This window comes from Eublepharis macularius, chromosome 6 (assembly GCF_028583425.1).
Source record: "Eublepharis macularius isolate TG4126 chromosome 6, MPM_Emac_v1.0, whole genome shotgun sequence".
Classification (NCBI taxonomy): Eukaryota; Metazoa; Chordata; class Lepidosauria; order Squamata; family Eublepharidae; genus Eublepharis; species Eublepharis macularius.
In genome coordinates this window covers 10,280,918-10,296,316 of record NC_072795.1, presented here as the reverse complement: position 1 = coordinate 10,296,316, position 15,399 = coordinate 10,280,918, and the positions used below count along the sequence as shown (strand labels likewise).

The window sequence follows — 15,399 nt, the reverse complement described above, 5'->3', positions numbered from 1 at the left end:
GCTGCTTCTCCTAGAGTCTGCAAAGATTGTCCTGCTGAAGCCCAGTTCCATAAGTAGCTTTGGCTGTCACAAGCTGAGAAGAGGGAAATTGGCTGTCTGGTTTGGGGCCAGTGCTAATCCCCTGCTATTGTGAAGATCTGTTGCATAGCTATGAACTCCACTACAAAATTCATGTTATTTCTTTTATTTTAATCCGTCTATACCACCTTTATCCCCAATGGGGACCCAAAGTGGCTTACATCATTCTCCAATCCTCCATTTTTTCGTCACAACAACCCAGTGAGATAGGTTAGGCTGAGAGTATGTGACTAGAGATGGGCACGAACAGCAATACGAACCAAAAAAAGCCACAAACAGCCCAATCTGCTGTTCGTGAACAAGCTGTTCATGAGGCCCCTTTCTAAATGAACAGGTGGTCGTTGCAAGCCTCGTTCATTGCTGTTCGTCAAGCCAGACAGTCTGGCACCTGCAATCAATTCCTGTGGCAACTTCGGCAGGGATTGTCTGAACTCTGTCTGAACTCCTGCTGTTGCCCTGGAAACCCCAATCTAAGCCCAATTTAGCTTGATAGGCAGGTCTCCCTTTCAAGTGTGGAGCTCCAAATTTGTTACAATAAGAAAGCAAAGACTAGGGGGGAGGGGGGCTCCCAGCTCTGACTTTGCAGACAGAGGAGAGAGAGTTGCTGTTGGCATTTTGATAGAGTGCATTGGAGCTTGAATTTTCTTTGTGTGTGGTGGGATAGGGATCTACCCCTTCAAGTTCCAGGGCTGCTGCCAGGCTCTGGGCCAAGCTATTATTTATTATGGGTACCTTTCCTGCTGCCTGCTCAGGTAAAGTTTCTTGGAGTTGTGTTGTAGGGATCTACCCCTTCAGGTTCCAGGGCTGCTGCCAGGCTCTGGGGCCAAGCTATTATTTATTATTGGTGCCTTTCCTGGTGCCTGCTCAGGTCAGGTTTCTGGGAGTGGTGCAGGAGGGATCTTGACTTGGATGATGGCTGGAGGAGAGCCTGCTGGGCCCCATGAACAGCCAACCACGAACATGTTTGTGAACGGGGCCATGTTTGTGGTTGTTCGTGAGTCCCTGTTTGTGAATGTTCGGGGTTTTTTTTCTGTTCGTGCCCATCTCTATATGTGACTCACCCAATGTCACCCAGCAAGATTCCATAGCGGAGCAGGTAATTCCTAGTCTGTCACTCCAGCTACTAGAAATACTATAAATCTATTCTGAATATTCACAGAAGGGGGGAAATATTAATATTTTGCAAACAACATTATTTGCAGGGCAGCCCTTTGACCCTTCAATTCCCATCACTATTTCTGTCTCCAATATGATCTGTGATGCGACTTTTGGACACAGTTTTTCTGTTGAAGATAAAGAATTTCTCAAGTTGATGGAAGCCATTGACTACATGTTACAATTTACAGGTAGCATCGGTCATGGTGTAAGTCATTTTCTTTTGTTTTCCTATTGGGCCAGACAGGTATCCCTCTGATTTCCTTTCCTTCCAGCCTGAATATGAACAAGGATGCAGAGGAATTTCACTTATTAATTGGTTCACTCAAACATTGATGGTTTGAATGGGTTCTTTCAGGATAAGAAAACTTACTCATTTTGATGATGAACAACCAAAAAATAGATGGGAGACTCCTGTTCATAGGCTTGGATATAAGCATCATTATTCACACTTTACCTCTGCTGGCTGATCTTCCAGATAAACTAGTTGATATATATATTGTGTAAATCTGTGTTCTTTTTGCCCCCATGGGCCATGTTGAACCAGTGAGGAACATTTGACTCAGTAGTTTCACAGAAAAATGTTTTATTGAGATACAACACATGTAAAGCAGAGAAATCCTAAAGACATACAACAGGTGATTACATAAACCACTTTCCAAAATTTCATGTATAATTTCATTCCATTTATTTGCCTGAGACCAATATGACCAGTGTTCTGATAACATCTTCCACATTCCTATAAATAAATACCCTCTTCATGACTTGTCTTAGGTCTTCAGCTTTGTTACGGCTCTGTCATAGGCATACTACCAACTTCATCATTTTTTTCAGTTAAGTTTCCAAATTATGGCTGATTCCTCACACGTTGGATAATGCACTTTCAACACACTTTATCAATCGTTTGAGGTGAATTTTTTGTTCCGCACACAAAAAAATCTGTTCCAAATGATCTATAAAGAGGATTGGAAGTGCATTATCCAACGTGTGCGGAACCACTCATAGTTCTTGACTGCTTTCATAGTACTCTTAGAAGGTTCCCACTAAACAGTGTAATGGAATGCTTATCCACATATTATTAAGGCTTCTAACAGGATCCATTTAGTACATCATTCTAGGATTTCCAGCAGGTCAACTCAAGACTTCATGTTTAGCAGGTTAACATCCTGCACAGTCAATTTTCAGATAAGAAGATCTTCAGGCTACACAATAGAAGGATTTGAGTCACTTTGGAAAAAATTTGGTTGAAAAGAATTTGCTTTGCAGTCAGCCTAAGATTTTCTATACTCTAAATAATGCTGGTTGAAAAAACAAGATCTTTAAGAACATTGTGTGCCCAACCTTTGATGGAGTTCAGTTGATACTGACTGATTCAGATCTGGGGGTTATACTGGATCCAGCACTGCTGCTAGAGAAGCAAGAAAATGTAGCAGCCAAAAAGGTCTTCTCCCAACTCAAGATACCCTGGAAGGTGTCCCCCTACTTCAACACAACCAATCTGGCCTCCTGGATTCAAGCCATGGTAGTCGAGACTAGTTTACTGCAATACACTCAACATAGGTCTCCCCTCAGAGTCAACTTGGAGTCTCTAGATGGTGCAAAATGCTGCAGCTCATTTACTCTCAGGAGCGAGACAAATTGTGCATATCATGGCCATTCTGCAGTCTGTCCATTTGCTACCTGTCAGTTAGTGGGCTCATTTCAAGGTCAGGACTGTCATACTCAAAGTCCTTGATGACCATGATCCATCATATCTGTGAAACTGCCTCTCCCCCTATGTTCCACCATGGCAGCTTTGCTCATCTGAACAGCATATACGATCCTGCAATTGTGCAGAATCGATAGCTGCCCACACACACACTTTCTCTGTGGTAGCCCCAACCTTATGTAATGGCCTGCCCAAGGAGAGCAGAAAAGCTCCTGCTCTCCTTGCTTTCTACAAGCTAAGTAAAACTGAATTATTCACGTGGGCTTTCTACTCAGAAATAGTTTATTTATTTATTTTATTTGATTCGATTTATACCTCACCTCCCCACGAATAGGCTCAGGGCAGCTCACAACATCCATAAAATAGAATAAATTAATCATAAAAACTGTAAAAATCTATTGCAATCTTAACAGTTGTTATAGTCCAGGCGCTTTATACATATGCTACTTAAATAAACAGTTGGGAGTCCCCATATACCATAGCATATGGGCATAACACATGGCCGAGGGCAGTCATAGAAAAAGTGGTGGTCTTAAGTGGAGAGGGGGAGGACACCTGCTGGTCCTCAGCCAAAGGCCTGACAGAACATCTCCATTTTACAGGCCCTGGGGAACTGTATCAAAGAGATATTCTAGTAAGGGGAAAGGATCTATAGACTATGCTATTAGATATGATCTGCTGATGTAGATATGATCCTACTGGGTAGTATGATGTTGCTAAAGATGTAATGTTAATTAATTATGCATTGTTTCAGAAAGCCTTACACTCGTTTTCAAATTTACATAGCCTATTGTATGTCTTTTTCATTGATTGTCCTGTTGATTATATTGCATTTTGCACCAGTTACAGTTTGCTCTAGGCCCTAGCAACTGATTACACAATATTCACTTGCAGCGTGTAATCCACCTTGGATCTTAGTAATAAAGGCAGACTTCTTCTTCCTCTTCCTCCTCCTCCTCTTATTATTATTATTATTATTCCTGGGGGTGCCAGAGTCAAAGAAAAAGAACAAGAAAAAAATGATTAAATATAGAGATCTGGCAATAGAAACCACCCAACTATGGAAAAAGAAAGCAGCAGTAGCTACTTCTGCTTCCCTGCCACTTTGTTTCCAAAGGGCTGTGCAAAATGCTTGGTTTTTTTTCTCTTTGCAAAGCCTGAAACATGCCATGGAGGGAGGGAAAAGCAGCTATTAAATCCTTTCCTGGCTTTTAAAGCCAGGAGGAAAGTGCAGTAATGTTACAATGATGCAATCCTGCAATGTTACAATATTGCTACACTTTCTTCCCTTTGAAAAAAAAGACTGTGTGTGCATACCCCAAAGGAGGAAGGGAAAACCAATCATTTAGCCCTTTCTTGGCTTTAAAAGCCAGCAGGGAATAAGCCAGCAGGGAATAAGCAAACTTCTGCAAACATGGGAAGCAGAACAGCCGGCAGCTTTTTTCAGCTGATGGGGATTCCCCTCCCATCAGATGAAAAGCAGCTGGCATTTAAAAGGGGGAAACCGGAAGCCCACACCCCTATTCTGCAGGCCTTCTGCTGCCCCGGAAGTGATTTTTTCACGAACCACATGAACCGGTTCGCAAACTGAGGCAAGTTTGTGAAAGTTCATGGTTCATGGTTTGTAAAACTGTACGAACCTTGAACCTTGTGGTTCGTTTTTTTTTTCCCAGTTCATGCCTATGTCTAGTCTGGACAGAAATTTCATCACCTGTGAGAAGGAATGCATGAATGCACACATGTATGCATCTCTTTACTTTTTCAAAATCTAAAACGGTTTCCTCACAAACAAGTAAATGTGTGCTTCCCTCCTCAGCAGGGTGGGGGTAATGTTCTATAAGAGCTGATGAGTGATTTGAGCTATTTTTTTAACATTTGTGATCCATGAAGGCAATATCTAGAATTATTAAGAAATTTTTGCCAGACAGACAAATAAGAGACAATTTAAGGACAGTGATTGATGCTATTGAATATTATGACAAGCGTTGTGATAAAGAGGTTGGTTTCTTCTTTGTTGACGCTGAAAAGGCATTTGACAATTTAAACTGGGACTTTATGTTTGCCACTATGGAAAAGCTACAATTAGGAGAAAGATTCATCAGAGCAATCAAGGAAATTTACAGAGACCAGACTGCAGCAATTGTGGTGAATGATGAACTGACTAAGAAACTGATTATAAGTAAAGGAACAAGACAAGGTTGCCCGTTGTCTCCACTGTTGTTCATTTTAGTATTGGAGATCCTGATGATACAAATACGACAAGACGAGGAAATTCGAGGAATAAAAATAAAGGACTATTCATACAAGGTCAGAGCATTTGCGGACGATATAATGTTAATCGTAGAGGACCCATTGGAGAACATGCCAAAAGTGATAGACAAGATCAAGGAGTTTGGAGACTTGGCAGGTTTTTATATTAACAAAAAGAAGTCAAAGATATTATGTAAAATATGACTAAGCAGAAACAACAATTGCTAATGGAAACAACGGACTGTGAAGTAACAAGTAAGGTGAAATACTTGGGAATTGAACTGACTGCAAAGAATATAGATTTATTCAAGAACAATTATGAAAAACTATGGACTCAGATAGAGAGAGATTTGATTAAATGGAATAGGCTCAATCTGTCATGGTTGGGTAGGATTGCAGCAGTTAAAATGAACGTGTTACCAAGAGTGATGTTTTTGCTACAGACAATACCAATCATCAGAGACTCTAAACAATTTGAAAAATGGCAGAGGAAAATATCAGATTTTGTATGGGCAGGCAAGAAGCCTCGAGTGAAAATGGAAGTTTTACAAGATGCAAAGGAAAGAGGCGGAATGCAACTGCCCAATCTGAGACTTTACCACGATGCAATCTGCCTACTTTGGCTGAAAGAGTGGATGACATTAAAGAACAAGAAATTATTAGCCCTAGAGGGATATAAAAAAATATTCGGATGGCACGCATACCTATGGCATGACAAAGTAAAGGTCAACTCGATGTTCCTGCACCATTTTGTACGGAGAAGTCTATACACAATCTGGAAGAAGTACAGAAATTATTTACAAGAAGGAACTCCTTGGTGGGTGGTTCCATATGAGGTGATAGACCCGAGAGCTGTTGATAATGAATGACAATGTTTAACTTACAAAGAAATAACTAAAATTGAAGCAGCTAAACTTAGAATAAAGACGCAAGAGGAACTATCACCTAATTACGATTGGTTCCAGTATAGACAGATCAGAGACTTGTATAACTCGGACTCTGTAAAGGGAGGTATACGATTAGAGAATTCGGAACTAGAGCAGACCCTTCTTAAAGAGGACAAGAAAAGAATATCCAAGGTATACCAAGTACTGTTGAAATGGTATACCAAGGATGAGACGGTTAAAACACAAATGGTGAAATGGGCTATAAATTTCAACAAAGAAATAACAATGGAGGCATGGGAATACTTGTGGAAGACTACAATAAAGACAACGACATGTACTAGCATTAAAGAGAACATTTATAAAATGATCTATCGTTGGTACATGACACCAAAGAAGATTGCGCTAGGGAATTTGAACACTTCTAATAAATGCTGGAAATGCAGGAAGCATGAAGGCTCCCTCTATCATATGTGGTGGTCGTGTGAGGTAGCTAGGCAGTACTGGGGGGAAATAATAAGAGAAATGAGTGAAATTTTACAATTTCAAATCAATAAGAATCCAGAACTCCTGCTACTGAACTTGGGAATGGAGGGAATTCCAGCCCATCATAGGACGCTGATATTTTACATGACGGCAGCAGCTAGACTTTTATATGCGCAAAAATGGAAAGTACAAGAAGTGCCAACTATTGAAGATTGGATTTATAAATTGCTGTACATGGCTGAAATGGACAAGATGACAAGAAAACTGAGAAATCTGGACTCAGGGCAGTTTAACACAGACTGGGAGAAGCTGAAAAAATATCTGGAGAAGAAATGGGAGGTGGGAGGAAAACTGTGGCAGTTTGAGAACTACTGAAGTATAATAAAATGTAGAGGGGGGTGACTTTACCGGGGGGAGAAGAGATAAATGTGAATTTATAAGCAGTTAGATTAACAGATTGACATATATATAGATATATATAGGCTATATATATAGGCTAATAAACAGAATATTGATAGAAAATAATCAACTATAAGGATTAAATATAAGGACTGAGTAACCAATAATATTTTCTTTCTTTGATAAGATGTGTACAATGCACCAAACTGAATGTCTGAAGGTATAGATGAGTTAAATTGATTGACTATGTGATGATAGTTATATAGAATTATTATAAAGAGATAGAATGAGCAATATATAGAGAATAAGTCAAATTGTTTGATTTAAATGAATGTAAGATTTATATGGTTCATGATATATAGAAGGATTTAAAATTGGAGAATGGGATAAATTGTTTATCTAAGATGGAAACAAAGACTTACAGTTTGGGTATATAATATTAAAAATAGTTAAGGATGTACTGCTTAGAATAATGGAGAATATATATTTGTTTTAGATAGAGGAATTTAATAGAAGTAAGGGAAAAGGGACAAAGGGTTGGAAAACTGTTGGAAGTCAATAAGGGGGGGGGAAAGGGAGGGGGTTAGAAATGAAAAACTGGGGTAAATTGAATGTAAATGTAAAAATGATGGATTCTAACCCAATAAAAAATTTTTCAAAAAAAAATAGAATTATTAAGAAACATTGGGATGAAACCAGCTAGGTAAAAAGAAGAAAATCAGATCTGGGTATTCAGATTTGGGTATCCAGAATACTATATATATTCAGTATTCCCAATATTTGGGTCCAAGATACTGGTATAGTATTTGGATTCATGTTTTATTCTGAATTCTGATCATATAAAAAAGCATCTTAAATGGGTGCTAGGGGAAGGGAAAGTAGGGAATATTTTCAGTTGTTTGTATCTTCCACTGATCGCAGAATCCAACTCATTATCATTCTCCCCTGAGGCATACTACATTAGCCAAGCCCATTCACTATAAACAGAACATCTAGCTATAACTATACCGACTAATTTTACACATTCCACCAAGGGTATTTATTAAAATACTTTTATTATTAAAGAGAGGTCCAGAACCACCTCAAAGACTAATAGCATTTATTCCAGCATCTGATGCTGTGATTCACAAAAGTTTATGCTAGAATAAAAGTTGTTAGTGTATAAGGTGCCACTAAACATCTGTATGATTTGGGTGCAACTGAGTAACATGGGTAGCACCAAGCACTCAGAAGGACCTGGTGATGGCTATGCAAAGCAATTGATAGCAGAAGTATGACAATCTCCTGATCATGTATTTTATTACAGGAAAGTACCTTTGGATTCTGGAATCAGGAGAAGAAAGTTGTCAGGAGGGCTGCTTAAGCATTTCCTTTCTAGCCAGTTCTACCATTTGTCCCACTTTATACTCACAGAGAGCAAATTTAATTGGTATGACCCGAGCATTGATGCTGATAGGAGAGCCAAAACAGTTATCTTATGGACGGAGCTATCTTATGGTACTGATAGGATTTTGCTCTCCTGTTTCCTGTAGCTGTATGAAGTTTTCCCGTGGCTCATGGAACGCCTCCCGGGGCCTCAGAAAAAGGTGCTTTTGAGCATAGAGGCTGTGCATTCATTTGCAAAGAAGGAGATAGAAAAGCATAAAGAGCATCAGGCTGCACACGAGCCACAAGATTTCATTGATTTCTACCTATGTCAGATGAAGAAAGTAAGTATCCATCTTGTATGTGACACAAGATACATTCAATACATATGAAAATAATGAAGACAAACTGGATTCCATGAATGCCTATTTGCTGTATGAGCTCTGGGTTCAGAAGATTGAAAGGAAAGCTTCTCTCTGGTCACTGGCTAAGATGTTGAGGTGCTATGCGTTGCTTACAAACATGTAAACTACTCAGAAATTTTAACACATTTTAAGCACACAGAGGATTTCATGATGCTGTGCAGTATTGTTGGAAAGGGAACTGATTCAACTAAAGAAAGAGCATTTCCCAAGTATTCAGATTCATAAGCAACCCAAAGCAAAAAGGAAGAAACCCTTCAAATGAAAGAACCAAAGTGCAAAGTCCAGAAGAGGGAAATTTCCGATAATGTTTGTGTCATATAACGAATTTTGATGCACTGACACATAATCGGCAATGAATGGGATTGTAATCTGCCTTGGATCTCAGTGAGAAAGGAATAATAATAATAATAATAATAATAATTTGTAATAACACTTTGTTATTACATTTGTTATTACAATTTATCCAATAGGTTATAAATGTAAAATCTGTTCAGATTTTGTTGTTGTTCTTCTGAAGATTATATGTGATTTGTACTGATCACTTTGCTCCTCAAGCTTTTTATTGTTGCTATTTTGGACAAGAAAACTTGCCTGGACCCATGGGTCAAATTCATGGCCTCAATAACATTCTAGTAGAATGTGCCTTTGGGGGAGGAGGGTTGTAATTGGCCTGATGCTTCCTCTCTGTATTTTTAAGGAGCCTTAATATCCCTGGCTACAGAGTCCAAATGATTAGAATTTTCTGATAATACGATATCGCCTTTTCTTATCAACAACAGAGCAAGAATGACCCTAACTCGACATACAGTGAAGACAATCTGACTCAGTGTATTTTTGACCTCTTCATCGCAGGAACAGCAACAATATCCTTCACGTTGCAGTGGGCGCTGCTCTTCATGGCAAATCACCCAGACATCCAAGGTAAGAGGGACTTCTGCATTGGTTCAAGGGAAGACCACAGGGCAGATTTTTCTTCCTATCTTTAGTAAACAGGTTCTGATTCTTTTAAATTTTCATATTGAGTAGCTAATCATTAGCACAACCCTACTCATCCTTAAATGGAAATAAGAACGAATGAATAAAGTGGCACTCTCTTTGGATCCACACGGGGTATTGGCTGTGTAAAATACATGCCTCTAGAATAAACTTCCCAAGAATTTTAAAGCAAATTGCATTGAAAAATGGGTTAAATGATGGGATTATTATTGAAGTTTTTAAAAGGCTAAAGGACTTAGAGGCACAATAAAGATGTTTGATTTCCATCTGAGAAAGTCGGTTTGATAGAATGATTAAAGTGCTGAACTAGAATCTGGAATCTAGAATTAGACCCACGTTCAAATCCTCACTCCCCGGGTGACCGTAGACCTCTCTGGATGATCTTAGGCCCGTTATTGTCTCTCTGGATGATAAAACAGATGTGAAATGTGCTGTTCTGATCTATTTGAACAAGAGAAGGGTAAATCTGTACTAAATGAACATACAAAATACGCCATAAGGATTAATAGTTTATGTAACTTATCCTCAAAAGAAATCATCAACGTTTCCTCTTGATAGACTTAAAATTTATCATATATTTTTTCCCCAATATTTTTATTAAGAATTTTCAATTATTTACACAAGGGAGCGATGCGAAAATACTGCAAAGTAATATTCTTATATAACTTAATTATACATCCAATATAATAACTAATATAAGTTTCATAAAATAATATACTTGGTTGTCAAATTCAGCTTAAGATATATGTCTTTCCATCTGTCTACAAAAGTTTTGTTATTTTCTAAATTCAGAATTGAGGTAAGTCTGTCCATTTCTATACAATGTAACAACTTCTCTATTAATTTTTTCTCATCAGGTACACACTTTTGTTTCCAGACCTGTGCATAAACCAGTCTTGCAGCAGTAATAATATGTTGCAATAAGTATTTTTGTTCCTTTGAAAACTTGCTATCAAACATAGACAATAAAAATATCGTGGGATCTAGGGTAATATGCAATTCCAACATTTTCTTTATGAACAATGAAACCATATTCCAGAATTCCTTAGCAAAATTTATCATATATTTTTTATGGAGAAGAGGAAAATGTGATATTCAAATAATGAATACTTCAAAGTTGCCTACATTGAGTCTTTCTGCACGGGATATCTTACACGAGAATGCAATATTAGCTGGGAAGTGTAGTTTAAAAAGTTCAATTTCACCTCTCTACACCGAGCTGGCAGAGAACGCTGCTCAGAGGGTTTGTTAATTTAATCTTTGGATCACCAAAGGCTCTGTCAATTTCACCTCTCCTTCAGGGTAACAATGGTTCCCTTTATCTCTTGGTTTCTTTTCATGTTTAATATATGCTCTTGCATGGACCTGAGAAGACTCCCTTACTATTTCAGGATGTTGACCAAAGCCTTTCATTCAACATACATTCCACTTCATTGAATGTACGAGACAGCAATTTCACTGATTTTCTAACAAGCAAATGCAGTGTCATTTTTCTATTACTGGTTTCCTCAGAGAAAGTCCACAAGGAGATGGAAGAGGTTTTGGGTTCTTCTCAGTCATTCACCTATCAAGATCGGAAGAGGCTGCCCTACACCAATGCTGTGGTTCATGAGATCCAGCGTTCCCAATATATCTTATTATTTGGGCTCCCCAGACAAACTACAAAGGATGTGAACATGATGGGTTTTGTCATTCCAAAGGTGCAGCAAATTGTTATGGTTGCACTCCTGGATCCTAAGAGCAATATAATGATAATGATAATGATAATGATAATGATAATGATAATGATAATGATAATGATAATGATAATGATAATGATAATGATAACATTTGATTTATACAACTTAATGCCCACTCAGAGCAGTTTACAAAGTGTGTTGTTATTATCCTCACAACAATCACCCTGTGAGGTGGGTGGGGCTAAGAGAGCTCTGAGAAGCTGTGACTGACCCAAGGTCACTCAGCTGGCTTCAAGCAGAGGAGTGGAGAATCAAACCTGGTTCTCCAGATTAGAGTCCCGCTGCTCTTAACCCACTACACCAAACTGACTTTATAAGAGGGTGCACTTTATATGTTTAGGAGCCTCATAGGAGGAGGAGCTTCCTCTGGCAAAATTTGAAGGCTAAAAACCAGAACTGTTTCCCAGAAATATACTAAATAATACAGGGATTATTGTGTCATCCCTCAATATCTGTCCCCATCAATGCTGATCTATTTGTGGTTGAGCTTCTCTATTTCATTCAAAGTTTATCCCATGATTGAACAACCATCAGTACCCAAAGTGTTCATGTATTTAGTATTTGTTTATTAAGAAACTTTTCCAGCATAAATGCTGTAGTACTACAATAATGGTAGCACTTTGGAAAGCTCTCCTTATACTGACATCTCATGGTTTCCCAACTAAGCAGAGGTTGCCTACCAGACTCAAGAGAGGAAATCAGAAGTAAAACAGACTATAATGTGTTTTTAGTTTTCTGTGGCCAATCAGTTCTTCAGGAGTACATATAGCTGCTTGCTCTACTTTATTCTCAATGTTGCCCCCCCCCAAAGGCACATTCCATTTTCATCCTGCAAGCAGCTTCTGTTTTATCAAGATGAGTTGATGGGTTCATGCTTATAAATCCAGCTTACATTCCTGATTTCCAAGAGAATGAAGCATGTATATTTGGGAGAACGCCAGGGCTAACCTGGGGATCCAGGAGGGTCATTTGGCCTGGGCCTGGAGCTCAAATGGAACCTCAAAAGTACACAAAAGTATTCACATTATGGCTCACTCTCCTGTTAGTACCTTATTTTGTCTTCATTTTTCATCTTTTTACTGTTAGGGCTCAAGACCTCAAAAGCTAGAAGTGGCCTGGGCCTTTCTGGACCTTTGAGGGTATCTGGAAACAGAAGGGTTGCCATTCTTCAACTATAGCGGGAAACCTCCTCTCAGAAACCCTCTGATCCCTGCTGCCACTCAGTAGGCTGGCAGTGAAAAAAACAAGGAGAATATCACTGTCACATGGATGGTATGACATCAGTTCTGCAGTGAACCCAGAAGTGATGTAATATGACTTCATCAGAAACCCTAAGGAAGTACCATAGATTTTCCACTGAATGCTAGAATGGCATAACCATTTCCAGGTTCAACCCAGAAATGACATCATGCTGTCAATGAGATGGCACCAACCATGTCCCAGTCATCCAATCTTCTTCTGGAGGCCAGACACTAGTTGGTTTGTGACTCTAGGAAACAAGAAAGATTACTATTAAGAAAGTGACTGAGAAAAAATTAATCTCCTTGACTGTATGCATCCTGAGTTTCAACAGTTTCATCCTTGTAGGAGACCATTGTTCTTCCAGATCTACGATCTGTTCTTCTTGATCCCAAGCAATGGGAGACACCTGAGGCATTCAACCCAAATCATTTTTTGGACAAGGATGGAAGTTTTCTGGAAAAGGAAGCTTTTCTTCCATTCGGTACAGGTAAAAGTAAAATTCTGAACGAATTTGTGCTTGATAGTTGTATATAGGGCAGTCTGAAGGATTAAACTCAGGAATATTTGCTCCTTATATAGAATGTTCTTATAAACCCCATTACCAAAATCTTATATCAAACATTATACAATCTTTTAGTATGATTTTGTTGAGGAAAGAAAAGAAAGGTAAAATTCTATTAAATGCAGCTTGGACATAACTTATTTCCTTTTTTCATAAAACTCTAGAATTCTTATATTCAGGAAGGATTTAGTCACTGTAGTTATGTTTGCCAAACTCCAGGTGCGGCCTGGATTTCTTCCAAAATTATAATTTATGTCCAGAATGTAGATATCAGTTACCCTGGAGGAAATGTCAGCTTTGGAGGGTGAACTTTATGGCATTATACCACACTGAGGTCCTTCTGCCCACGCTGCAGCTCCATATCTCCAGGAGTTCACCAACCTGGAGTTGACAACCCTACCTGTACTGCCTGCTATGATAGCACCACTGTGCATAGCATCCAGCGGGGTCTGAGACAGAATCCCAACTCTGAGCTCCTTTTGTAATGCAAGCAGGTCTAGAATGTTGGCATTTCTGCACTCAAAGTATGTCGTTTTCTATGAAGCGATGACGCCTCCCTTTTAGCTTCATTCTATGGCAGTATAACATTGCAAATGTTATGGTTTGCGGCTGGGGGGAATAGTGAAAGTTTTGGTCATGTAATCAGTGCAGGTTTAGTAAAGTTTAGTGAGTGGAGCAAGGAGTCTCTGTGAGTGCTGATGAGGCAAAAAACTCATGTACAGTCTACTTCCTTTAATAAGGAAAATAAGAGTCCTTTTATTTAGGAATTCCACCCAGAATAGGAAAAGGGAGAGTTAAAATCTAGTCTCATCTATCTAAGCAAGGATGCCATGGATACAATGACTGAGCACCGAGTCCTCCATGATGACAATATGGAGAGAGAGTGCATGTGCAAGCGAAGTAGATGAATAAGACAAAAGGAAGTCACAATGGAACTTGCCAATGAGCTACTTTAAAAGATGAAGGGAAACCTTGGCCCACCCACTATTTATTATTTTATTTATGATTTCATATTTATATCCCGTTCGCCCCGCAAGTGGGCTCAGGGCATCTAACAATATTAAAAAACAATTTAAAACATTACATCTATATTAATATTAAATATTAAAACAACATTTAAAACAGCGACATTTCGTATTGTGCAGCGATGTAATGTGACCTTATCAAAGTCCAAGCTATATGCTCATCTGGAGAGTATGGTGCATCCTCGGAAATACATGGAAAAGTACTATTCATTTGCTGCCTGTGGCAAACTGCACTTAACAGTAGGTTTCTACAGTGCTGGAATGGTTAACTATTCCCTAGAATAGAAAGCTTGAGTGACTGCCTGCTCTATCTAAGAATTAGAAGTCTAAGCGTCAGCATAAATAGAAGTGTGCTTTACCAAGACACCAGAGAGTTGGCAGTGTGTTTCGGAAGAGAGTGATTTGGTAGTGGGTTGAAGCCAAAAACAAGAGAGGTTATATCTTCTGAGGAGAAGATTAATTCTTGTCCAGTTTTCAAGGAGATTTGGCTCTAAGGAGGACCTCGGGTCTGTTGTGAAGGGAAAATGGTATAACTATCATAGGAAACTTCCTGAAGAAATGTTGTTGCTTTAATGAAATTATGAAGTAGAGTTAGGTGCACAAAGAAAGTGATTAACTCCAGAAAACCTTAACTGTCATAGAAAACTTCCTGAAGAAATGTTGCTTTAACTAAATTACAAAGTAGAACATCGCTGTTAAGAACCAAGAATATGTGAAAACAAGCTTCGGGGGTACTATTGTGCCTGTTACACAAAGTGTGTTCTGTAGTACCAGAAATTTTTTACCTTCACATTTCCATCCCCTGCCTACACTTACTCAATCCCTGCCTGTTAAATAAAGTTATTATTTCTTTTTGGATGATATACAGTCTCTAGTTCCATTTCCAAGCACAAAAGGAAGAGGTCTCCTGCTTTTCACCACTGAGTTCCTGGGCCGATTCCAGACAACTAACCTTAAGTCGCCTCATGCCGCCCTCTTCCGGATCGCGACGGGGAAAATGCGAAATATCGCGTTTCCTCGCGCGAGTTTTGCGCGACGACGCGCAAAACTCGCGCGAGGAAACGCGATATTTCGCATTTTCCCCG

The 15,399-nt window shown here is 39.0% G+C and overlaps 1 protein-coding gene across 3 annotated transcripts in view; it reads left to right on the top strand.

Moving 5' to 3' along the window:
* The window catches only part of LOC129332473 (cytochrome P450 2J2-like), a 41,737-nt gene that overhangs the window by 25,626 nt on the left and 712 nt on the right, over positions 1–15,399 (top strand). For 2 of the 3 annotated variants that reach the window (XM_054983616.1, XM_054983618.1), the window contains 5 exons: positions 1,281–1,441; positions 8,493–8,669; positions 9,530–9,671; positions 11,259–11,446; positions 13,073–13,214. In XM_054983616.1, the coding sequence (XP_054839591.1) occupies positions 1,281–1,441; positions 8,493–8,669; positions 9,530–9,671; positions 11,259–11,446; positions 13,073–13,214 (810 nt within the window). Of the gene's footprint in view, positions 1–1,280; positions 1,442–8,492; positions 8,670–9,529; positions 9,672–11,258; positions 11,447–12,571; positions 13,215–15,399 lie in introns of those variants that run through there. The other variant, XM_054983617.1, reaches the window with a different exon arrangement.